We start from the raw sequence: 24,961 nt of genomic DNA on the forward strand, positions 1-24,961 counted from the left end.
CCATTTGAGACACAACTTTGCTCTCTATACAAATACTTTCTTGCGTAACTGTACTTCACCTTTCGTAACTTTTGCTCTCTTGTGACAGACATCCCCCATGAGCATACAACAAAAGACTTAATACAGTGCAGATATGCACTTTAGATATGCAGATATGCAGATAACAGCCCCATTAACGCTGATGATTTTGAATGTGCAATTCGGACATCTCTGAGTTTGTCTGCTACCCATGACATTCTTCTAACATTGTTTTGTGTGTGTTAAGTTCCTCCTTGCACCAACTTCATCAGACCTGGCTTTGGAAAGACCTCTCTCTCTTTCTTACATGAATTTTTCAGCCCTAGCTCCTTCTGCAGTGCAATTTGTAAGCAACCCCATCTTAGATTACCTACTGTCAGAGCAATGTGGTCACACTACATTAAACTATGCAAATCCTACAGCCAAGCAATGTGAATACCCCTGGAGAAGGCCAGGAACTATACTGCGCTTGCTCCTGGCTTCTGTGCCTGAAGATGGTATAGTTTCCTTCCCTGTTTGAGAGATGTGCTGACTCTGCAGAGAATAACCGCTGAACTGTGAACTGAAGTTGTTCTTCCTTTCTTTTTCCTCCTTCATACAGACCAAAAAAGTATCCTTCAGATATGAGAAACCTTGCAGCCCAATTTTAAGCTCCTTCCATGAAGTGACTGCAGATTAGTCTCTGTGGAGAAGTTCAGAGTAAATAACTAAAATGAAATGAAATGAAATGCTTCTCAGGCGACTATTCAGCACAGAACATTTCATCCCAAATATTCTGGCAAAAACACAGGAAACTGAAACAGGATCATCTTCTGGAAAGTGTTAAGCTACTGGCTTCACCTTTAATTAGAGTGCAGCATAACATATGTATTTAACAGTGATAAATGGGGTGAACTGAGGACATACCTCATTAACAGTGCCCACTGTTTTGAAGGCATTTTGAGCAGATTTAAACCAGATTAAAGCATATGACAAACTTCCAGTGACTCTTAAAATTGGTTTTGCATTTCATTAAAAAGAACCAAAATTCAAAATCTCACAGCGATCTGCAATCTCTACATACTGCTTAGCTAAGTATGCTCTCTTGAGCACAGAATTGAGAACAACATCAAGTACTTCTGCACCTGCGTCCTTCATCCTTTTGCATCCAAGAATTAAAGAAGGGACACTTCCCTTCCTCCTTGAAAAGTCTCTCCCATCCCTCCCCTTACATGCATGAATACACTGGCATTATCACACATTTCTCAGGACATTAGGGTGGTTTCTGGCATTTTCTGGTGGGAAGAACCAAAATGAAAAGGTTACAGGTGACCTTTCAAGTGACCCTGCACGTAAGCATAATTTCAGAGAAAGCTTTGGGCAAAAGTGAAGACTTAAGACAAATCATACAAAGACTTTTAAAAACAATGCCAATTTTAGCACCACACCATTCTGTACTACCATGAACTTCAAACCAGGCTATGGAAAAAAGAAAAAATAGGCTTCCAGCAGCTGTGTAAAAATGATGACTGATTGAGAATGGGTTAGTAGATCATCAGATGTTTTCTACTTAATGAAGCATCTTACTGGTGTTGACAGTTCCTGCTGAGTGAAAATGACATAATATAATTTTACCAGCAGGATGGTGTTTAGTTAAGTTATGCTGTAGGAATGCAGAAAATGGTAAAAGAAACAGATGGCGACAAGGCAGGATTTACCCTCATGCAAGTGAAGAGGAGCCAGCCTTCTTGTAAATTTGTTCCTTCCCATACAGCAAAAAGACCAGCCACCTAAATGGACTGACAGCCTTTCCACACAGCCTTCTTTCTCCCTTGAAGCGAGACAGTGTGACTACATCAGTCAACTGTTGAAAGCAGTATGAAAGCAACCTGCAGGCTTTGGACCCTAGTATATTTTGGAACATCATGGGCAAGGGGCTCTTGGCATAGCCCAGTCTGTTTACATCCTGAAGCAAGAAATGAAGGAGTCAGCAGCAGTCAGCAGCACCTGGATCCCAGTTCACCTGCACTGTCTGCATTCCTGATAGTGGACCTTGAGCTGCACAAATTTCCTTACAACTATTGAAGGCAAACACCCATTGTAGCCCAACAGGAAATAATACCCCCAGTGGATTAAAAAGAATTCCTACACCTTGTAGAAATGGGGTGTAACATAAGGTGGGAACACTCCAACACAATTATGGCAAGTCAGCTAAAACTTTCATCCTCTCTAAATATCAGGACACAAAGAGCTGTGCGGGTAAATGAGGGGTGCATCACAGCTATGTTGGATGTGTGGTGAAGCACATTACACTGCAGCTATCTTCTTCCCAAGAGTGCTGTGAAGCAAAACATAAGTCTGGACATTTCTGAATTTTCTTAAACCAGACTATCTGTAGAGATCCTCTGAGTGAACAGCACACAAAAATTACATGCAAAAATTACAGTAATCTCATTTATTTTCCATTGGTATCTCAAGCACAGAAATAAAGAGAATAAAACAGTCCCCAATGTACAGCAAGCAAAACCCAGCTTTTGCTAAAACACAAATTGCAGTGGCTCATCTGGAAAAAAAACCAATAAACTTGTTTATAGACATATAAAGATCTCTAGTGCTTGAACTGAACAGCATGGTGAAGTACAGCTCTTGCACTTCAATTCCACTTGTCTTGTGCAATTTGAAAACAGAACACATGCAAAGTGACACAGCGTGCTAAAAATGCTGCAGGCACTGTAATTTGTTTTCTTAGAGAAGCTCAGCTCTGATGAAGCATGTGTTTTTCAGTGAGGTCACACCCTTCACCTAATTTTCAGTGGGGTTGTCTGGGGTACAAAAGAAGGTCAAGTGATTTGCCCAAGGTTACCCAGTGAGTCACTGGCCTTCATGGGATCAGGATTCAGGAAGCTCCTGACTCAACATTCCTTAGTCTAATCACCAGTCCATACCTTCTGCACAAGACAGCTGCCTGCTCTCTCCTTTGGTAAACAAAGATTGTACGAGGTAACTCTTTTAAAATAAAACCATTTCTTTCAGCATGCACTGTTTTTCTAACATGTGAAAGTACTTGCCTCCTCATTAAGAACTGCGCACTGATATTAGTCAGAACTCCTCCTGAAGTAATGGGAATTTTGCATAAAAAATTACGCACATTAGCAATAACAATAAAATTGGGATTTTTTTTTCATAAAACAGAAGTATGTTGAATTACACAAGATTGCAAAAAACATGCACAGAATAGAAAACTGGCTATTCCTCTTTCCTTGAATTTGCCTTCAATTTTTCTTTTATTTGGCTGCTATCCATCATTTATGAAAGAAAAATTAAAAAAATCACTCTCCCTTTTACATCTCCAGCCCAGAGGTAGTTTCTAATATTTCCTGTTTAAAAGAGTTCTTCAGACTGAGTGAAACAATAGTCTGAAATGCAGCTTCTTTTCAGGACCAGACATAAAGTGCCACAATCAGACATTCATAGACCAGGCCTGCAGACTTTACACAAAACAAACTTCTGCTGAAATGGCTTGTTATAACAGACTTCTGTTATACAGAAGATAAAGATACATCACCACCCTCAGACAGACAATTTGCAGGCAAGATTCTGTCTACGCAAGGCAGACTATGCAATCAGAAACCACTATAATCCACATAGACTCAAATAATCATTAAAAAGATGTGGTCTTGGAGGTCCATGCTACATCTACTGTGCTAATTAACAGGGCACGTGGAAGATAAATATTAATTTTAATGAAAAAGTGGGAGATGGTGACATCCATTGAACATCTGTCCAACTAGCAAATAATATAAATCATGGCAGCTCATGGTAAATGAATGAATTAATGGGAGAGCAGATAGCACAAGAATCTAAAAAATGGCATTGCTTGCTGCCTGTTTATTTGGTAAATCTGCCTTCCTTTCTGTACTGGAAGTACTTTCCACACAAAAAGTACATAATCAGTTCAAGAAGGACAGGGAGCTGCTGGAGAGCGTCCAGTGCAGGGCAACTAAGATGATTAAGGGAGTGGAGCATCTCCCTTATGAGGAAAGACTGAGGGAGCTGGGTCTCTATAGTTTGGAGGAGAGGAGACTGAGGGGTGACCTTATTAGTGTATATAAATATATAAAGGGGGAGTGTCACGAGGATGGAGCCAGGCTCTACTCAGTGGCAAACTGATAGGACAAGGGGTAATGGGTACAAACTGGAACACAAGAGGTTCCACTTAAACTTGAGAAGAAACTTCTTCTCGGTGAGGGTGACGGAACACTGGAACAGGCTGCCCAGGGAGGTTGTGGAGTCTCCTTCCCTGGAGACATTCAAAACCTGCCTGGACACATTCCTGTGTAACATTATCTAGGTGTTCCTGCTCCGGCAGGGGGACTGGACTAGATGATCTTTTGAGGTCCCTTCCAATCTCTAGCATACTGTGAAACTGTAATACTGTGATATCTATAGTACGTGTCAAGCAGGAAAGTGATCCTTACTTTCCCCTGTATTGTGGAAGACTGGGGGTGCAGGCAAACACAGGTGAAGTGGACTTCTTTTAGAATAATTTAAGTTGGAAAATATCCTTAAGATCAAGTCCAACCATAAACCTAACACTGCCAAGTCCACCACTAAGCCATGACCCTAAAATTTTTGATATTGACTGTTCTGAAACATTAGGCAAAATACAGTTTAATTTTCAATTTCCCTATGATTGCAAAAATACTGTCATTTCATTCGATGTACCTGGCTTTGAGTTATGATATTTCAGGATCCATGTCAGCTTTTAAAAGCACAGCACCCGTTTCATCTAATTCTTCATGAGGTTGTACGTACACAGAGAACAGCACAACTACAGAAAACCTCTGGAAACTTGGGCAATGCTAGTGCTGTGTCTGAGTCAGTTCCTGAAGTCTCTGGTTGAGAACTTGCCCCCCATCTCCTCACTGCTCTGACAGAATGACTTCACAGACATTAAGAAGACAAGGATCCCCAACCTACTCAGACTTAAAAGTATGTGGTAAATAAAGAAAAGCTCAAGCATATTCAGAACCCTAGAATTCATTTTTCTTACATCATACCAATTTTCCCTTTCCATCTCTCCGCTTTTCCATACAAACTCTCTCAGTTTCACTAAAAAAGGTTTGTTTTAAGCACCATGTGTGCTGCAGGTGGAACAATTATATATTCCATATAACAGCATAAGTTAATCAAAATATTGTTGAGCAAGCCAAGAAATTTTACCCCAAATATTAACTAGAAAGCTTTTATACAGCTGATGTTTGCATTTTGAAGCATCAGTTAAATTTTCTGTTCCAATCTTCACCTCTTGTGATGGCTTAGCTTTGACTGCCCATCTTTTCTCTTAACCAAAGGGGATTATGTTTGTGAGGGCTTAATTCAAGAGTTTTTGCAAGTAGAATTTTAGATGGAACTTTGAAAAACTTTCAAAGAAAGAGAAGGAATCAGCAATTTTCCTGATGTATGTCATCAGAGAAGAATTGGATGAATGTACTCTCTTTTTTGTCATGTTAAGAAAGCAAGTCTGCCTAATTATGATTACCTGGATACTTGCCTAACTTCACTTGTCATGAAGGAAACATAATACAAAAGTTAGACAACCTTCACCATTTTTTCATGTGCCTGTGAGATTCTGTGCCCTTGGCAATCTATCCCCCTTGAAAGGCTACAAAAGATTTGTACCTGTCAAGTCTGAAATTTACCTTTATCAGCTCTATCTTGACAGCCCTGAAATCAAACGGCTACGTGTTCAGCAGTAGAAAAGATTACTCTGTTTAGTTACTTTTGAGTGTGTCCAAAATGAGCATGAAGTAAAATATGGAATAAGAGCATTTTTTGACTCTTCTAGGGACATCAAAATCAAGACTACCATTTAAATATCACATAGATTGTTCTTGGCTTATTTTTTTTTCTGAAGAAGGGTCAGAATCATGGAGTTTGCTATAAAGGTTATGTTGGTTAGACATGGTAGACATGGCCCTCCTTCTACAGAGGCCTACAACTCAAATACACACTAAGGCTCTGAATAAATACTTTTAATCCACTCAGAATTCAGCAAAATGGTACTTCGGTGCATTTCAGTGAACCACCTGAGTGAGGACCCCAGGAGTGATACCTCACTTCTAAAATGGCTTCTTTACATAATAATAAAGCACTACACTTTGTTGACAGAGCTTGTGATCTCCTCAGTGGTGGCAGATGCCACAGAATGACAGCGTGCTCAAAAAAATCTGGTATTAAGCACATCATTTTCTGGTTTTAGTTTCTGTACTTGATTTTAGGTGTTACACAGTACAGCTGTGGAGTAAGTTGTGATAACTTCACGTAACCATATAAAATGAGGTTGAGAGGAGAACTTGAAAAGCCATCTTGTGCATCCCTCCACTGCAGGGTAGGATCGGTGTCCCCTAAGCCACAGCTGTTTTAGCCATCCGGCTCCTGTGAACCTCCAGTAATGGAGATTTCACAGCCTCCCCCAGCAATTTATTCCTGTCCTTAACTGTCTTACTGGTTAGATGATTTTGGCTAACGCTTAAAGTAAATTTCCCTTGTTGCAATTTAAGGCCATTACCCCTTGTTCTGTCCCAGGTGGACAGGGAGAATGATCTATGATGCAAATTTTCGCAATTATTTCTTCAATATATTTTAACATTGCTTTTATGCCCCTTTTGGCCTTCCCTTCTTTAAAGTCACAAGTCAAAGAAAACTAATGAACACAGGTTTAATTAGTTCCACGTAGGAATTTCAAAGCTATATCCTAAAAATAAAATACTTGGAAAGAACATCAGTAAACCATATTACTCAGGAGAATAGAAGGAGTAATTGCATGTCAGTGTGGTTGCTTAATAGAGAAATAGGAACTCTGCAAAAGGTCAAATGAACATTACCACTGAGCAAAAAGGCAGGGGCTTTCTCTGTATCTCCTCTAAAAAACTGAAAAAAATGTTCTTCAAGATTGATGGAAAGAATAAAGATACATATAATTTAATAGACCCATGTAACTCTTCCTGAACTAAAATGGAGCTTTGACTGCTTAAAGAATGCAGGAAGGATGTTTTTGTATTTAAGGACTAGATCAAAACTCAAGAGACAACTTTAATCCTTGGCTTTTCTTGAAACTTCCTTGTGATTTTGGGAAACTACCTATTGATAAAATGAGCAGTAGCTCCACTCATTTTCTCTTGAACTCCTCTTATTCTGTTTTAGTAGATAACAAACCCATTAGGATGGTGGGCTGTCTGTACTGAAGCACAGGGGACTCCAGCATAAGAGGAGCCAAAGTCACCTGAAACTTCTGACCATGACTGTATTACAAAATGCAACACCAGACTACTAAACAAGGCATTGTCATGCACTAGATATATCCCATCACAAGAGATGTTAAACGTAACTTCAAATTGACTGCGTCTGTTGGTGATGTTGGATCCTGCTTATCTTCATGGGATGCATGGGTTGGCTTATAATTCACCAGTAAATGCAACGAATCTTCAACCCAAAATTCCAGAGCCTTAGAGTAAAAATCTAGTTATTTTTGTTTCCTGATGGTTATTTTAGCATGGGATATATGGAGAAGCAAAATACTAGTGCTGACCTATGAAAACCTTTAAATAAATGTTGAGATTATGTGCAGTCACAGGTTAACGCTTTTCTCCAGATGTCTCTATGAAGCAGGGAAGTGCATAAAATAAGGAAACATAATTTTTTTACAGACAACAACAAAGACCTGGAAAATATCGACATACTGCTCCTAAGCTAGCTCAGATATCCCTGGAAAGCTATGGAGGCATAGCTAAATGAGATGCTTAAAGTCAAAAAAAAAAAAAAAAAAAAATCGGTATGCCACATCATGGATCTCAAATTATTTCATGCACAAATCCAGAAGACTGTTTTTGTGACTGCAAAGCTGCTACTGTCCAAATTACAGCAGCATGTCCCCTGCTAGAAAATAACCATATATGGATTTACTAATAGTGGCTGGATGTCTTGACAGGCTACGATTTAAAAGTAACATTTATGCTATTAGCACTGCTTCCTTTTATTTGGAGGAGAAACTGGATTATCGCATTCAAAGTTATAAGCTTTCCTCCTGTTTTTCTGTTGCATTATCCTCATTTTCTACATTTGACATCGAAGACAAATTATTCCTGATTTTCCTACATATAAGTAGGACAAGATTCATGTCCAGCCTTGTTAGTCTTTGTATATGGATATCCACCTCTTACTGTCAGCTAATCCGTTGTACTAAGAATTTGGTTGCACCTATTTCTTTCTGTGTTCTTGTTTATAGCTCTTTGGAGATTTTGCCTGTTACTGCTACTCATTCATACTCTTCCCCTCAAAAACCACTGGTCAAAACTCTTGGATTTTATCTGAAAGAAACAAAATAAACATCTAAGTAGTAGAAACCCTGGCAACTTTTTGCTTCCTATGCATGTATCCAACCTCAGTCCAACCTCAGCTGTGCACCTCCCTGTTCAAGCTGCAGTTCCGTTTACTTTGGTTGCCTTCCGGAGAAAGAATCTGATCCTGAAAAATGCTCCTGGATCCCTCAGAGAGAAAACAAGAGCATTCAGATCCCTGTGGAAGTTAGTGAGGACACACAGCCATTCTGCAGATCAAATCTGTGTTAATAATGATGCATCTGCTACACATGCACATGTAGCATGGTTACTTAAAATACTGCAGATGGTGACTCTGATTCACTTAGCAGCTCACCTTGCTATTCCTACTGACAGAAAGTAGCGTCTTACGCTTAGAGCCCTTAGCATCCCCTTAGTCTCGCAGGGCATCTCTTATGTAGCCAGGTGAATTCCACTGAATAACTAAGCCACTGTAAACTTAAAGCTACACCCTACCCACAGGGTAGGGGGAAGTTTAAGACGCCTGAATCACAGGAAGAAACTTGGTCTCCAAATAAAATAAAGCAAGGTTTTCCCCAAAGTGCTTAACTAAAGGGTATCCATGCCACACTTCTATTTTTCTTCATTCTTCACCTTTAATTTAATACAAGTACTCAAGCAATTTTAGCTGTGTTTTCCTCTCAACTTCTCCCACTTCAGGCCACACATACAAAGATCATTCTGCGACTTGACACCCCTCCTTTCTTAAAATCTTACATTAAGGACTAAAAAAAAGATGGTATTTTAAACAGCCTCAAAACTAGAGGTTTTTTTTTTGTCCATCAGGGTACTTATTTATTAATTTCAATTCATGCCTTTTTTACACTGAAAATTACAGCTTCTACCGATTCCTGTAAATGTCTAGGTATGAAAATGTCTTTTTTTTTTTTTTTTTTCAGAAATGTGCTTTGAGGTCACTAAAAATATTTAATTTTGTTTACATTTTCTTTGTGTGAAATTCAAGGCAGTAATATGCATATTTATGCTCACCCCTATCTTTACTGATGTATGTTCTGTCATTTTTAATCTATATCTAGTCATGTATTTATTGCTGATAAATTGGTAGTCGAGACACATTAGTCACCTCTTCACACACCAGGTATATCAACACTGGTTGACATTGAAAGAAGGTCCCTCATCTGACCTTGCCAATGCCTGCCAACCTTCACCAGTGAGCATTCTTCTGGATGCAAAAATACACAAGCACTCTCTAGCAGACTGGCCTTTGAGTGATAGGTGAAGTTTGCCAATCTACTTGTCCCAGTTCTAGACAAGGCTTGTGAAACGTCCTCGGTTTCACAGCATCCAGGTTTGATGCCACTAAATTCTTCTGATGCGAAGCTGTATTTGATGTATTGCTGCACTTACCTCCAAATACTCTGAATTAGTAATTTAAAAGGGCTTTTTCTTTCAGAATTATATTCTCATTTATTAAAACAAGATTTCTGTTTTGGGGACCAATTCTGCCACAAATATTTTATATTTTCATGCAACACATGATCACACTGCAGCCACTACTGATATCACTTCTCTGTAGCACCACAAGAGCAGTAGGGTTAGATTCCCTAAACATTGAAGGGTCAGGTCAGCGGCATGCCAGCTGCTTTTTCGTATTTGGTGACCTGGTTGCTGAGCCAGTTGTATATATAAGGCCCACAACTCTTGGGTTCTACCTGCTAGCTACTTGAAAACTGAACTACTGCAATGATACTCTCAAAGCAAACTTTACTTTGGTTTGGCATAAGGTACAAGGCAATTCAGCAATTGGCTCTCTCTGCAAGTTCTCCTTTCCTTGCTATTTCCTTCCAAGAATGTTAAAAAATATGTTCTCCACTTTTAAATTGTTGTTCACTCACCAAGGCGAACAGCCCTCATACTAAATGGATTTCCAGTGAACACAGCTCACAAAGCATTAGTAAATTAAAAATAACCAAAACGGCAGCAGTCTCTCTGAAGGAATATATCACAACAGATGGAATATTACAGAAGATGAACTTTCTTCTGTCACTAATTCTATCTTAAATCTTTACATTGTGTTGCTATCCAGAGGTGGAAACTGAAACAAACCTAAACAGTTTTTTTCTGACTAAATCTTTACCACCTAAATAATAATTAACTTGTTTCAAGATTCACAGTAGTACCATATTTTACCATAAAGGTGGAATTTTCATACACTTAGAAAAAGATTAGAATTCTGTTTTTTCCACAGTGCAGTTAACGCACTGTCCCAGAATAATGTTTCATGATAGTAGAGCATGCATGGACTTTAAAAAGGTGAGCTATTTTCCACTGTGTGTGCACCAAATGTATATGAATTACAATAGACGGGCCAAATGCTTTCTCAGGAGACACATGTATTGACATCTTTGGACAGTAGCAGCAGACTTTGAATTTTCACTTCAACTACTGCTTAGAAATGACACTGTCAGAAAGGAAACACCTACTGTGCGCCTTCACTTGCCTTCTGATCCCTTATTAGTTAACCCTGAAGTGCATATGTATACAGCCTTAATCCCCAAGTGAGTATCTGGACCAGGGGAAATCTGGAATTAATTGCAAAGTATTTTGGTTACTAATGCAGCTGTTACAAGTGTTTGATTTGGCAGGTGAACAGAAAAGGCACTGCATACCAATTTCGTGAGCCACTGTAAAAGCTGCATGGAGGCCGTCATCTTCAATCACTGCACAGCTGCGCTCAGGAGAGCATATGGTCCCAACGTCTGCCATTCCCAGAGTATCACATGAATGATGTCCACATAAATCCTGCCCAGGAAGGAAAAAACAAAAAAAAAAAATCATTAAAATAAATGTTTACATCCACAGGTAACAACAGGCTAAAGTCACCAACCCTTTGCAAACAGCAGAAACTGGATAAAAACATCAATAAAAGCTTCCACCTAATACAGTTTAAAAGTATGATACAATGATCCAATCCCACCCCTGGTAAAGTCAGTGGCAATGTTTCCATTGAATTTAACAGCATTTGGATACCTTCTGTAACTAATTCTTGTTAGTTAAACTTGTATTTCTGCAATGTATAGAAGAGGCCCAGACTTGCAGGGAGGTGCTCTAAATACACACCACAGAACCATTTCTTCATTGACAATAAAAATAGAATATTCTCTTTATTTACAGAAAGTAAACCAAGGCACAGAGAGAAAGCTTCAGATTCCTCACCAGTCCTTGAATCAGAGATCGCCCTTCTTTTCCAAAAGTCTTGCATTTGCACTTAAAGAAATTAGATTGTGATATATTAAACCTCATGTCACATCTATCACGTAGTACAATGATCAATAATGTATTACCCAATATACCAAGTATTTAAGCAATTCTCAGAGGTTGCTTAAAGAGTCAGTTATATGACAGTGTAAAACCCCTCGATTACTAGTCTTACTAATGCAACAATTAGATCATGTTTCCTACTTGTAGATATGGGATGTCTCCAAAAACCACGCAGGTAGCATTAGGTTTTTAGTTTCTGTTCCAAAATGGTAATAATAATGAAGGCAGCTTTGGTCAGACAGTGTTTTAATCATCAGCAGTAACTTCTGAGTGCTGCTTCTGAAGCAAAGGGAGGAACATTAGTCTGAATGCACATATATATGCTCTTTTGGCTGAGAAAGAAAAGTAGATGTCATGGTACCACACCATTTTGTAACTTCAGCAGCTCACTGTGGTTGAATGAAATTGTCGTTTTCAAGGTATGACAGGATTATCAGATATTATCAAAATTATCAAAGAGTAGCTTTTCCCCCTTCATTTTTAAGACTTTTTCCCTTCAGATCTCCTTTTGTAATGACTTTCTTTCATGAAGCCTTTCATAATTAATCCATCTGAATAACAGATACCCTATATAAAGCTTCAGGTCAACAATGTCCACTGGTAAGTTTCAAATTTAGGCAAACTTGAGAATGCACAGGATTCAAATCCCACTGAAGTCAAAACCAAAGTTCACAGATATTGTGACAAAGCATCTCTTTACCAAAAAAAGTGTTTTTTTTTTTCTCACCAAGATGAAATAAAGAGATTTTCAAGGTAAAATTACATAGCAGTATTGCATATATGGAGCTAGAATTTTGGGATCAGTTCTGACTTCCAGGTGTCTGGGAACTCTTTTTGGGAAGTTCACTCTTGGTGCTACTTAACATCAAGATTTAAATGCCACAGCATCACAAGAAGAGAAGAAATAAAGTTCAAAAGTATTCCAATTCACAAATTTTCAGAGGTATAACCTATGGTTTAGAAAAAAACTTCCATTCTGTAGCAATGCAGATAATATGCAGGCAATTTTCTCTTGAACCCCACTGGCTCCCACCCTTGATATCCAGTCAGCTCCCCAGAGTTTGCTCCTGGCTCTGCATGGCTTACGGGAAGGCACAGAATAAGGATGCCCATTTTCAAATACTTTAAATGAAATACAATTTTTTCCAGTTTTATTTTGGCAAATAAACTTCATATGATTTTCAGCATCTCTGGACCAAAGTTGGAAGAGGCCCTAAGTGAGGTCATGTTGTTATAGCCTCAAACATCCAGGTCATATTCAACAAGGAAGACAGAGACAATCTTTAAACTCCTATTACTTTTGCTTGGGTTCATATCCATTTAGCCCTTTATGTAACACTTCTGAATCTGGCCTTTTCAATCTAAGGGTATATTTTACATAAAGTAAGCTACATATCAAGTTTACATAGAGTAAACTCTGTGTAAACATATCTGTAAGTGGCTTACCTCCAGCAGCATGAGTAACAAGACTCAGAAAAATGCATGTGCATAGTACCAATAAAAATACCTTTTCATGGTGATATAATCAGTCTAAATAATGAGTATAAGCTGTATAGGAAGTAAGGTACCTTTATACTAGTGTAATTCAAACTGAATCTATACAAGCAGTTTAATGGAAATTCTTACACAAGTATCAAAAAGAACATAAATCAGACAGAAAGCAGCTTACTGGAGGAGGTCTAAATTACTTTTGGGTTGACAGTGCCAATAATAGTATAAAATACATTAATTCAGGCCTTGTCTCTGCATGCAGATTCTGTGTCATATGGTCTTTTCTTGTATTTGGGTGTCATTATTACGTAGATACTTACATCAGCACTGCTCCCAGTGTGGGCACAATTATATCAGCACACAGATGTCTTATGCCAGCACATGCTGTATTTCCATTTGCATACAAAAAAGAAGCTATGCCACTGATATGACTATGAAGCTATACCAGTAAATGCAACCAGACCTCTGGATTTGATGACACAAGTCTAATTGAAAGAATACAGTCTTTCTAAGCAGGCAATCTCATAAACTAATTCCTTAGAGTCACTTCTGATGGGATGTGTAAAGTATGAAAAATCACAACGGGGATGTTAACTGTAAGCAGCCCTTCTGACTCTTGGCTGGTTAGTAATCCCTCCCTCAAAATTTTGAAAGCTATTCACAGGATTGCATTACACCACCTTCATTAGATATACATAAATAGCTAAGCATATATGCAAGCACTTGCAGACCTAGCAATGTTTGGTTCTTTTTCATATGCTATGTGTTACTGACATTGCACCACCTGCCTGCCTAGGTTTTCCTTAGAAATCCAGTCACTTCATCAAACCACTGTTCCTCCACCATTTCCATCTCTTCCCAAGCATGACACATATCCACACATCTCAGCATCCCACTGATAACTTTCAAGGCATTGCATAATAGCTGTCTAGACAAAACAGAACAGGCTTTATTCATTATTTATGAAATACTTTAACTTTGGGTCAGATAAAATGAATTTCTTGAAGGGCTGTATTAGTTAAAGGCTGCTGCTAGGAAATACCACAGCAGCAAATAAATGATTCTGAGAATTGCTTGTTTAAAATTACCTAGCTCCTCCAACACCTCAGAGGCAGCTGCAATACAGCTGTCCTCAGATGGTGTGGGACCAACGATCCCCGCAAAGGAGAAGAGAAGAGAGACCACTTTGTGGTCAGAAAGCAGTGGACAGTGATATAGTAAAGCCACATTTCCTTTAGCCAGCTCCCTGATCACATCCGCTCTGCCTCCCCAGCAGTCTGAGCAAGGCTGCGTGGGGAGCCCTACAGCCATCTACTGAATTCCAGCTGGGAAGTGGTAGATGAGGCCTATAAAGGATCTTGGAAACAAGGACAGGAAATATTTCCTGTTGTTAACTTCTTTGTATGAAGCTGTTATTGGATAGGGATGTCTATGGGTTGCCCTTAGAGAAGGGCATGCATTGGCTATGCTTTGAATAGGAAGCATGTCCTGAGTCTTCCAGTTTTCCTTGAAGGCTTTAGTCCTCAGTGATTGCATGAAGATGATTTTTTTTAAGCTAATGTTGATATTGTCAATTGACACTTAAGCAGACTACTGAAGACTCCATTATGTTTGTAACTCATAGTCTCATTTTTCATATCTCTTGCTGCTGCACTTTTTGAACTATGTATTTCTATTCATAGCATCACATAGCATATACTATATATGTAATTGAAGCCTATTCAGTTGTGTCTCTGAGGCAAATATTCCAAAAAGTTTGATATTGGTTCAAGTCACCATTCCCTAGCTACATGGTCCTTGCCAACAGCATGATTTTGAGTGATGTTATTAAAAATCATGCCTGCTTACACTTCCACAGATTGAAACTTTACGGCAAAATTTCTTTTGACTTAAGCCTCGTGTAGCTATGCTTGCCATGCACTTTTTGTTACCAGCATCAATTGTTATACTTTTAGTTTCCCTGTGCAGCCTTAGAAAGCAGTCTCAGACTTCAATGAAGTAAAATATTTTATTTCCCTTGAAAATCTTCTTTTTTGGTGGTTGTTGTTACAACAGGCTTTGATGTAATGATGCAATCTAACAAAATCTGTGTAGGTCTCCTCAACTTGTCATATTCCAGCTAAAGCACTAAGAAAACAGGGACTCACATGATACTTAAAACCAGTTTCCAATGATTATTTCACTGTGGTGTGTGGCTTCTATTAAAAAAGTTAATCACTTACTCAGATCTGTATACTCATGTAATTGCCTCCACATAGTGGAAGAAGTTTCGAAGAATAAGTGTTTCTTGATACTTCTAAAGAAGAAATGCAGAGTCTGGCCCTTGATCTGCATTACAGATCTGCATTAGAGTAGTTTCAAAATAGAAGAATGCATTTGCTACCCAGGCAGCAATAGAAGTTAAGACTTAAGCTTTGGCAAAGAAATGACTTAGGAAAACTGAGCTGTACATCATAAGACTAATAGTTAATTAGATGGCTTATTAAAGGCCAGGTTTTCTTGGCATTCATAAGTACATCAAGAGCCACTGGCTGTTTGCCATGTATACGTGGCATTGTTCTGAATGAAGATAACTGTCACGGCACCCTGCTGGAGCAGCTTATTTATTTTACCTGAAACCCTTTGATTTGTGCAGTAGGCTTAAAACCAAGAATAAACTGGTTACTGAAACCTGATACCAGGCCAGAGCCCATGGACTTGATCCAAAATAGGATTTAAGCACCAACATGGACAGTTTGGTGGAATGTAAGAACAAAATTGACTCACATGCCCTCTGGTGTTTGAGTTACCTGCCTTTCACAGGGTGTTCATTTTGTGACCTTATGGGCCCCAAAGTGTCACAGTTTTACATCCTGAGTAGTTTAGCACCTAGCTTTTACTAAAGCTTGATTGGCGTTGAGATGATTAATGTTTCTCCATCTTTGCCCCTGGGGAAGCTAAGACTACAGATGTTCTTCGATAAGATGTATGAGAAGCCAACAGGATTAGGCCACACAGCTGCACATCACTTTCTTTTAAAGCATAGCAAACAGCTTTCATATCTCTGTGTGTTTCTTTGCTTGCTGTCTGGTTTCTTTACAATGGCTCACCAGTTAAAGCCTTTGCCCAATACGAAGGTGATACAGCTTCAAATTCCTTTCCAAGATAAGTGTACTTAGGAGCCTTCTTCTTAGGAGACTGCCCTATGGTATACACCAGACTGAGGCCTACAGTGAAGGTCTGCACATGTCAATGCATGCAGGGAGTTGTGGCTCCGTGTGCCAAAAGTTTCCCTAGCCCAAGCTGCAGTTAGTGCTTACTTTGTGAAGCGACCTGATTTTTGGTCCCTATTCCTCAGCCTGCTTCTGTATTTTTACACTGAACAGTCCTGCAGTAAATTACAGAAACAGCCTGGGAACCCAGACCGCCTTGCTTTTAGTGGTGCACTCCAGTCAGTGGCTTCAGGTCACGATTTCTCTCCTTCTCACCATATGAATCTTGAATTACTTGCTAAACAGTGACATAGCTTTGGTCAGAGGGGTGGAAAGTTTTCTTAACACCTGGAACAGCTTACAACCTATCGGTTAAAGACCTCTCCTGGGAGGTGGGCAATACAGACCTAAAATCCCTCAAGCAGAGGAAGGAATTAAATACGACTTTCCGACTTCCTGCAGCAGTGCTCTCACCACAGCCCTGTAAAGGCAGGGTGGGATCAGGCAGTATTCAAGACCCACGCATTCCCCCTCCTGCATGCCCTTTTGCAAAGTGGGTGAAAGTTTACTAATGTCATAGCAATGCTGAATGGCACATGTGGAGGAAAGTAAAGTTCACCCAAACAGAAAGGATTGTGGGCATCACCCAAGGAGTGCACGGTGCCTGGAAGGCAAAAGGAGCATGACACTGAAGTTGACAGACAGCAAAAGGTACACTGGAAATAAGAGCTAACTGTTGAAAAAAGTAGTTAGGGCATGGTCTATTTTACCCCTCAGGCAATATTATGACACTTAACAGAGAAGCTTTATAAGCCAAAATTGTGGAATGCTGCCCTGGAGGAAGCCATGAGGTGGATGGCTTCACTTTCATCCCTGGTGAAAAGCTATCCTCCTGAGACACTGGTGTGTCTTGCTTATGGGGATGTCCACGTAAGGGCACAAGACGGCCTGGCCACCACTGTGAAGAAAGGAAGGACTCCTGCCAGATTCACTGGGACAATGCTTTGTCCTTCTCCTGTGGCCGTATTTTGAGACGATGACTGAAGCCTGGTTACCTTTGGAGGAAAATGAGAATGGTGATACCTTTCGTATCTACTAAAACAAAAATCACCTATTTTCCTCGTAGTTTAACTTAAAAATTGATTGAGGCCAACTTGATGCTAGGTTTGCAGCAGGAAGATTGAAACTTACCCCAGAAGAAACTATGTGGGTATCTGTGAAGGTTTAGAAGAACTGTCTTGTTTTCGGTAGATAATGTCTGGCTGAATGAAGGCCAAGGGGCCCCAGAGGAGGAGGAGAACATCCTCAGATGAAGGACATATAACTCATTAGTGAGAAGCTGGCAATGAAACTAACTTTTAAGGTGTGCAGAAGGGAACTGCCTTCATTATAATACTAAAAATCACATCCCCCTAAGGTAAGAGACCCTTGCCCACAGAGACCCTTACTCACAGAACATTTGTAGTGAAATAAATCTATACTGTGTCTTTCAACAGAGATGAGAGAATGTAAGAGCCAATGGTTGCATATTACTGACCAATCATTGTAACTGGGAGTGCACTACCTTGGAACTTTTGTGTACAAATGTAAGGAACAATCCGCATGGGGTGTGCTTGATTTGTGGAAATGCACCACCAAGCACCGTGCAGAATAAGCAATGTTTCCTCCCACACCACAGTGTGTTTCAAGAGCTCTCTTTCAGACAGGCAACAACCTTCCTTTCAGGTCCTTCCTTTCAGGTTAATATGATAAATACAGACCTCAGTTTGGGGCATTTTAATATCAAATGTACAGAGCACGCTTTCTGAATTCTAAGGAAGGTGACATTCAAGGAAACACAATGTATGCGTGATGCCTTGTTGGGCTCAGTTTAGCATATGCATGCTATGCTACACTTGCTGGTTTCAGAAACTATCTCCTTACCAAACTGGATGTTCTTATTCTTCCCTTATATGGTACAGGGGACCCCAGGCACTCCTCATCCAAGAACAGTGCAACAAAGTACTAGAAATAGAGCCTAAACTGGATTACTGGATTAAGTTTTTATGCTTCGAAGAGAGATTTATGAAGCTCCCCCCCTCCCCCCCCCCCCCCCAAGCATAGAAAGAAAACACAGCAGCACAATGCAAACCACAGATTATTTAAAACTATAGACAAAATGCACGTAAAGCATTTGGACTCTATCAGGAGGAGAAGGGCAAACAAAGTTTCAGTAGTGAAACTGGTAGCTGGTGAACAACTTAAAATGTGCAACTTAACATGCCCAACCCATTGCTCCTCTGTGGGAAAAATCCAGAGCATCGCTGTAGGTTAATGTGAACCATGTTACTTCTGCACAAATTAGGTCCTACTTTATTTTCCCAAGGGACATTATCTAAATATTAGATTTGCAACAAAATTGGTGAAAATGCTATTAAACTGGTAAACACATCAGACTATTATTTCTTCAGAGTAATAAACATTTGTGAAATATATGATTCTATTGACGGCTCGTGCAGTGACCTGTTTTACTAATATGGGATAATAATTGTGGGAAGATGATAATATAAAAAAGACAAAAAAAAAAAGGAAGAACTAGAGCCAAGGAAAGCATGTGCTCCATGCAATGACAGTATCATCTGTAGAGCTGAGATAATCAAAAGCTTGCTGTTAAATTTCAACAGCATTGTCAGATTGACAGTTAAACTAAATCATACACACAAGACCCATATAATTACTGTGTAGAAAAAAGCGGGACAGAAGCCTTTGGCTTGAGCATGAACTTTTTGTTAGAGCCAGGCATGATGGCGCTATCACGGATGATGCTAACAAGCACTTCAGAAAGTATTTTTTTCTTGCTCTTGTTGCCTGTATGTACTGTGAGAAATATCCGTTTTAATTTTCACATGATTCAGAATTGGGGGAAAAGGAAAGCAAGAGAACTGGATTATGTCCAAATGCATTCAATAGTTCACTTGAAATTTAACTAAGGGTCACTAATGAAATAGACTGGATGAATTCTAGAGGATAATTACAGAGCAGGCTAGACCTTGGAAAAGAACAGTCTGAGTTCAAGTGCAGTTTGCAAGTCATGTCCAACATGTTTTTCTACTGTGACAAATAATCTACCAAGTATTTTGTTGCACCCATAAAAACCTGAAGACTCTAGATAACCTGTTTCCAGCTTCCAAGAACTGTTCACAAACAAAAAGCCTGAAAAGGACTAAATTCTAAATTTGCTGTTGACTTCACTGCCATTGGGAACAAAGCAGGGGAAGAAGACTTTACAAGCTCTTCCTCCTCCCCACCAAACAGATGCTTCTCCACTGCCTCACAGTGCAAAGGACTCACCTGGCCATCAGATGATCACCATATTCCATGGAAGATTCTCTGAGGATGCATGAGGCCCAAAAATTTACAGCTGCTGTCAAGGACTCAGCCAGAAAGTAGTCAAACAGCAGGCGACCTATGTATTCTCTACGGTTGCAAAGGCCAAGCCACCTTAGAGAGCTCTCTCTGGTTGTATTAGAAAATCATCACCTGTTGGTACTGACAAGTCAGACCTCTGTCAAGATTGATGCTGGCCATCATGGGTAAAAATGAGATTTTGAGACCACTGGGAAAATACACTTCTTATTAGATTTTGGGAACTTAACCAATCACTGTGGAACCTGAATAAGTTTCTGTGATACTTAGTGATAGATAATTTCTGTGCCCATTGAAGGCTTTCCCAACCTCCTACCCAGGTGATAATAACAACCAGACACATTACTGTAGATTTCCTTGCAGCTACAGAGCAAATATAGGATTTGGTGCAGCTAATGGATAGCTACATGGCCCTTGCCACTATTGATACGCAATACAGAACCTTAAAATAGCTTTAACGTGCTGTGTATATCACCCAAAACTGAACTCATGCTCATATTTATTTACTATTTACTATGCTCTGCAGCACTATTGCTTTAAAGCCCTTATCAAATTAAGTACAGATTATGACTGAAAGTGAGTGGATGTTTTAATGCAGAATCACTAAATCTCCTTCTAAAAATCTTTCAGTATAGGAAGTACTTCCTACTATGAATGATGATGTTGATTATAATTTGAACTACCAGTACTAATTTTGTAATGAGGGAAAGCTGCCAGCACACTCTTAATCTGTCAGTGGTTATTATTTTATCTTTAAACAAGCAATGACAACAGAAGAGGAGGAAGTGATGGTGCTGAATTCTGATGGAATTTTTCCTTTATAAGGAACTCAGTAAAGCTGGTATCTTTTCAGAGCCTCTTTTGGTGTCAGAAATAGCATCCAAGTAAATGTCACTCCAGAATGAAGATAATTAGTATATTAGAGACTTGTATGACAACAAGCATTTAGATTCTAACTACATGTAAACAGTTACATACAGCTGAGGACATGCGTTCAGCTGACAAATGATTTGCAAATATTATTCTGTTGACAGAGACATGAAGTTCATGGTGGCCTCAGTCAGTAAACAAAGACGGAAAATGCACCTCACACATTTACCCCATGCCTAAAAAACAAGCCATTTAGAAGAAGACATCTGGATGCTCAAAAATTAGCATGACGGTATTCAGAGCCCATCAAAACATGCAGCCATGGCTTGGCGTCTAGTAGCTAAGCAACGTACTTCATACATTCAAAACATAGTTGTAAAAGTTGGATCCTCCTGCCAATTGCTGCCACTCTCATTGAAAAGCTAGACTGGAAAAAATCTCTCTTTAGTTCAAAGTGGGGTTGTTTTCTCCGGGAAACACCTCTACTGCTTTTTCATCCTTTAACCCTTTTTGTATTTACATGCCAGGAGGAGCAAATAGATTCATGTTGACATTTCAAGTGTAAGCATATAAAATCCTGTGGACTCATGCATACTCCTTGCAAATAACATCGTGAACACATGTAGCAAGAAACTATGCTCTTGTTCTTATTGAGTCTGGCACTGAAACATAATGCCAAACAACATGTGTGTGCACACAGAAAATCGTTAAAGTAGATTAAGTTATATTGAACTGCACTGAGGAGCTAATCCCATAGTTAAACCTGTTAAAATGTAAACCAAGAAAACAGTAGCCTGTGCTTTTTCTTTGCAAATCATTTACATCCCTAAGTAACAGTACAAGCAATATTTGCATCTTAAGAGTCGAAGGAGATCACAAGAACTGTGACATTTTGTTTAGTTTAGATACTACTTACATCCAAACGAGTTAACTCTAGGCATGGAAGATGCTTTGCTCAGCCGTCTTTGCAAGTGGATTACTGATCAGCAGCACACCCTTACTCTGGCAGCAGGGCATCCATACAAAGAATTACACATAAGCATCTGTAAAGCAAGTGCTCTTTTCATTCCCATCCTATCTCAATCCAAATTAACTTGGCAATTGATGTTAAGATTCACAGTCTGCCACCCTAAAAGTTTCTGAATTGCAATAAATCCCAGAGAAATAAATGAGAATACTGTCAGAGAAAAACAGTTTGGTGAAGTGATGGATTCTGACACAGGGTTAATTAATAAGCCATTAGAAAGGATGTTTACAGCAAAAAGTGAGAGCATTCTGACCCAGCCTAGGTAGCCTGTTTTCATTCAGATTATAATGATAAAAAAATGAAAGCTTGCAAATTGGACCAATGGGACTTAAACTGCTAAAAAAGGCTCCCCCTTTACAAGTGATGCCTGACTGACACAGAACCTAATGTTTCAACTATTTACAGCTATAAAAGCAAGCCAGGCACTTTTTTTTTCCCTTCTGGAGCAACTCATTCCACAAACCATCCAAAGCATCCTTTTTGGCAGGCTCCTCTGATGCAGAAAAGCAGGAGAACTCAAATGAACGGAAAGTCATGCAGTTATTTTTTTCACACTTGGGGAAAGGAAGAAAACACCAAACCCAAACCGCTGAAGGGATATTCTTACAGAACTTCATTGCATAAACTCAGCCACAAGTCTACTGGAGCAATGTCCCTTAACGACCTCTGGCAATGCAATTAATTAACAGCTGGGCACTGAGCAAGGTTCAACTCTGCATGGGTAATTCCAGCCAGATCCGACCCACAGTTGATCAGGACACCCATTTTTCACTTTGAGAAAAAGACTTCATCCCCTTGCTACCAGCCAACTCACTCAACTTCTGCAGCTCTGTTTACCTGTGGTTTGCGTTTACGTCCTACCCTTGAACCACAAGTGCTGCTGCCTTCCAGTGCGGTGGAGCTATTCTTGCTGGAAATAGCATCTCAATGCACTCAACAAAGAAGCTGCATGCACTTTTAAGGTGTTCTCCCCCATTTTCACTAGCAGGTTTGTTTAGGGACTAATTTAGGCTAGGGAGTGTTATCAGCCCTTTTTGCCCAGACCACCTTCCCAAGAGAGAGAGGGGCTGTGTGTGAAACATCTCACTGAGGAAGATGGAACAACATCATCTCTCAAGCAGAGATAAGTTAGGTGGCCTCAGCCAAATTTCCCACTCTGGCAAATTACCACCTCTCCACCCTGGCAGGAGTCCCTGCGCTGCACTGGCATGAATGGGTGCAAACCCACACTGGGGATGACCTTGCTGGGGAGAAGGTCACACAAATGCAGACACAGTTTACTGGCTTTTCAACCCCTCTTCCATCCCTAGCAGCTGTGCACATGGGTATCGATCCCCAAGACACATTACAACCCACTGGAAATGTTGAAGATGCAAACAGAGAAGCAACCACTGAGCAGAGCTGGTCAACATGGCTGAGTGCCACCAGGCTGGTCTTGCTGTGTCCCAGCTACCCTACAACACATGGTTCAAGGGACACCAAGTAGCTGTCAGTTGGGGTGATGCCTACCTCGCGGGTGAAGAAGATGGCTGCATCATAGTGCTCATCATGGTCATCATCGAGGCGGTTGTGCTGGTGCTGCCACTTGCAGAAGTTCTTAAGAGTGGTGGCAGCGTTCCTGTTGACCTCCAGCCCCTTCTCCTTCTCGCCGAGGGCCACCACCTTCACCACTGCCAGGCGGACGTGGTTCTCCAGGCTGGCATGAGCGTAGAGCCGAGAGGCGATGGAGGCCAAGGTGAGCAGGTAGTGCTGCAGCCCTTTCCCGTACTTGCGGACCATGGAGGCGTCGGCCACCAGCAGCAGCTCCACCTGCCGGGCCCGGGAGACGGAGCGACGCCTCCTCCGCCGCCGTCGCCCGTTCTCCGACAGCGCCGTCCCGGCCGGGTCTTGGGTCTCGCAGCTGGTGCGGGCCGGCACCGTCTCGAAGCTGAAGCGCTCCCTGCGGAAGAGATGCGGGGCCCGGGCCGGGCCCTCCCCGTAGATGTGCGGGCCGGCCGCCTCCCGGCCGCGCCGAGCCGGCTTCACGGTGTAGCGGGAGCTGCCCACGGCGAAGAAGCCGTCGAGCCCGCCGCAGAGGTTGAAGACGGCCAGGGAGCGCGGGCTGCCGTCCACCGTGCCGCGGTAGTAGCAGCGCGGAGGCGGGCCGTCCCGCGGCCCCACCGCCCCGTCGCGCTCCAGGTCGAGGAGGAAGCGCTGACCCCCCGCGTAGAGGACGTATCCCGCCTTGCCGCCCCCCGCGTAGGTCGGGTCGAGGCGCTGCACGACGCCGCTGGCCCCGTGGGGCGGCCTGGGGGGAGGGCCGGGCCGGGGCCGGGGCCGGGGCGGCGGGTGCGGGGAGGCGGCGGGGGGCGGTGGCGCTACGGCGGCGGCAGGTGCCGGCGGCTGGGCCAGAGCGCGGTGCAGCTCGGCGGCCAGCAGCAGGGAGAGCAGCCTCAGGAGCATGCTTGCCTGGCCGTCAGGAGCGGCCGCAGTGGTAATGGTAATTAATAGTAGTAATAATAACAACAGGAATTGGGGAGAGGGGTGGAAAAGAGCCGGTCCGCGGAGCGCGGGAGCGTCGTCAAGGGAGGTAGGGAAGCGGATAGGAAAGGGGGGGGGGGAGGAAAAAAGAAAAAAAAAGAAAAAAGTTCTCCCTCCCAAACTCGAGTCAAGTGTGAGTGAGAGAGAAAAAAATGTCAACAAAAGCCGCTCGCTTGTGAACTTTGTGTTTCTCTGCAAGGAAGAGCCGGGAGCGCATGGAAGAAGAGAGGCAAAAAAAATCCAAATCACTGCTGCTGGGGGGGCAAGGCAGGGAGAGAGAAAAAGGAGGAGAGGAGGCTCGGAGCCGGCAAGTAGAGAAGTTTGAGCATTTCCCACTCCTCTTCCACTTCTCTGCCGTAGTCACCGTATCATCGCCAGCAGCAGCAGCAGGGGCGGGGGGCAGGTCTGCTGCGACTCGGCACTTTCTCGGGCTCCGGTGGGCTCCCTTTCCTTCTTTTGCCCCCTTTTGTTTTGCAGAGGAGGAGAAGGGGAGAGAAGAAATTCAGGCTGTACAAATCGCCTCGTTCGTCTCCGGTGAGATGGTTAAAAAAAGAAAAGAAAAAAAAAAAAAAAGGAAAAACCCAGAAGCGGAAACCGTCCCGGATTTTTGTAAAAACCCCCTCCCTGTATCTTTTCTGTTGTTGTTGTTGTTGTTATCCCCAGTCTGTCGATGTGAACAAGAGGAGAAGGGAGAGAAATGTGAAGATGAGAGGAGGTGGAACAATGAATTTATAGCGGAATGCCATCCTGCAATGGCAATTTCAACAATTCGTCACTCA

The 24,961-nt window shown here is 41.3% G+C and overlaps 1 protein-coding gene across 1 annotated transcript in view; it reads right to left on the bottom strand.

Annotated features, from left to right (window-relative positions):
• ADAMTS5 (ADAM metallopeptidase with thrombospondin type 1 motif 5) overlaps positions 1-24,221 on the bottom strand; it is a 43,708-nt gene extending 19,487 nt beyond the window's left edge. The window contains exons 1-2 of the mRNA XM_057398718.1: positions 23,172-24,221; positions 11,027-11,159 (exon numbers count right to left, since the gene is read on the bottom strand). Of these exons, the coding sequence (XP_057254701.1) occupies positions 11,027-11,159; positions 23,172-24,104 (1,066 nt within the window). The 5' untranslated portion in view covers positions 24,105-24,221. The remainder of the gene's footprint in view (positions 1-11,026; positions 11,160-23,171) is intronic.
• Positions 24,222-24,961: the final 740 nt, after the last annotated feature.

Source organism: Pezoporus wallicus, unplaced genomic scaffold (genome assembly GCF_028554395.1).
Source record: "Pezoporus wallicus isolate ANWC-B61680 ecotype Strahan unplaced genomic scaffold, APGP_CSIRO_Pwel_v1 contig_6094, whole genome shotgun sequence".
Classification (NCBI taxonomy): Eukaryota; Metazoa; Chordata; class Aves; order Psittaciformes; family Psittacidae; genus Pezoporus; species Pezoporus wallicus.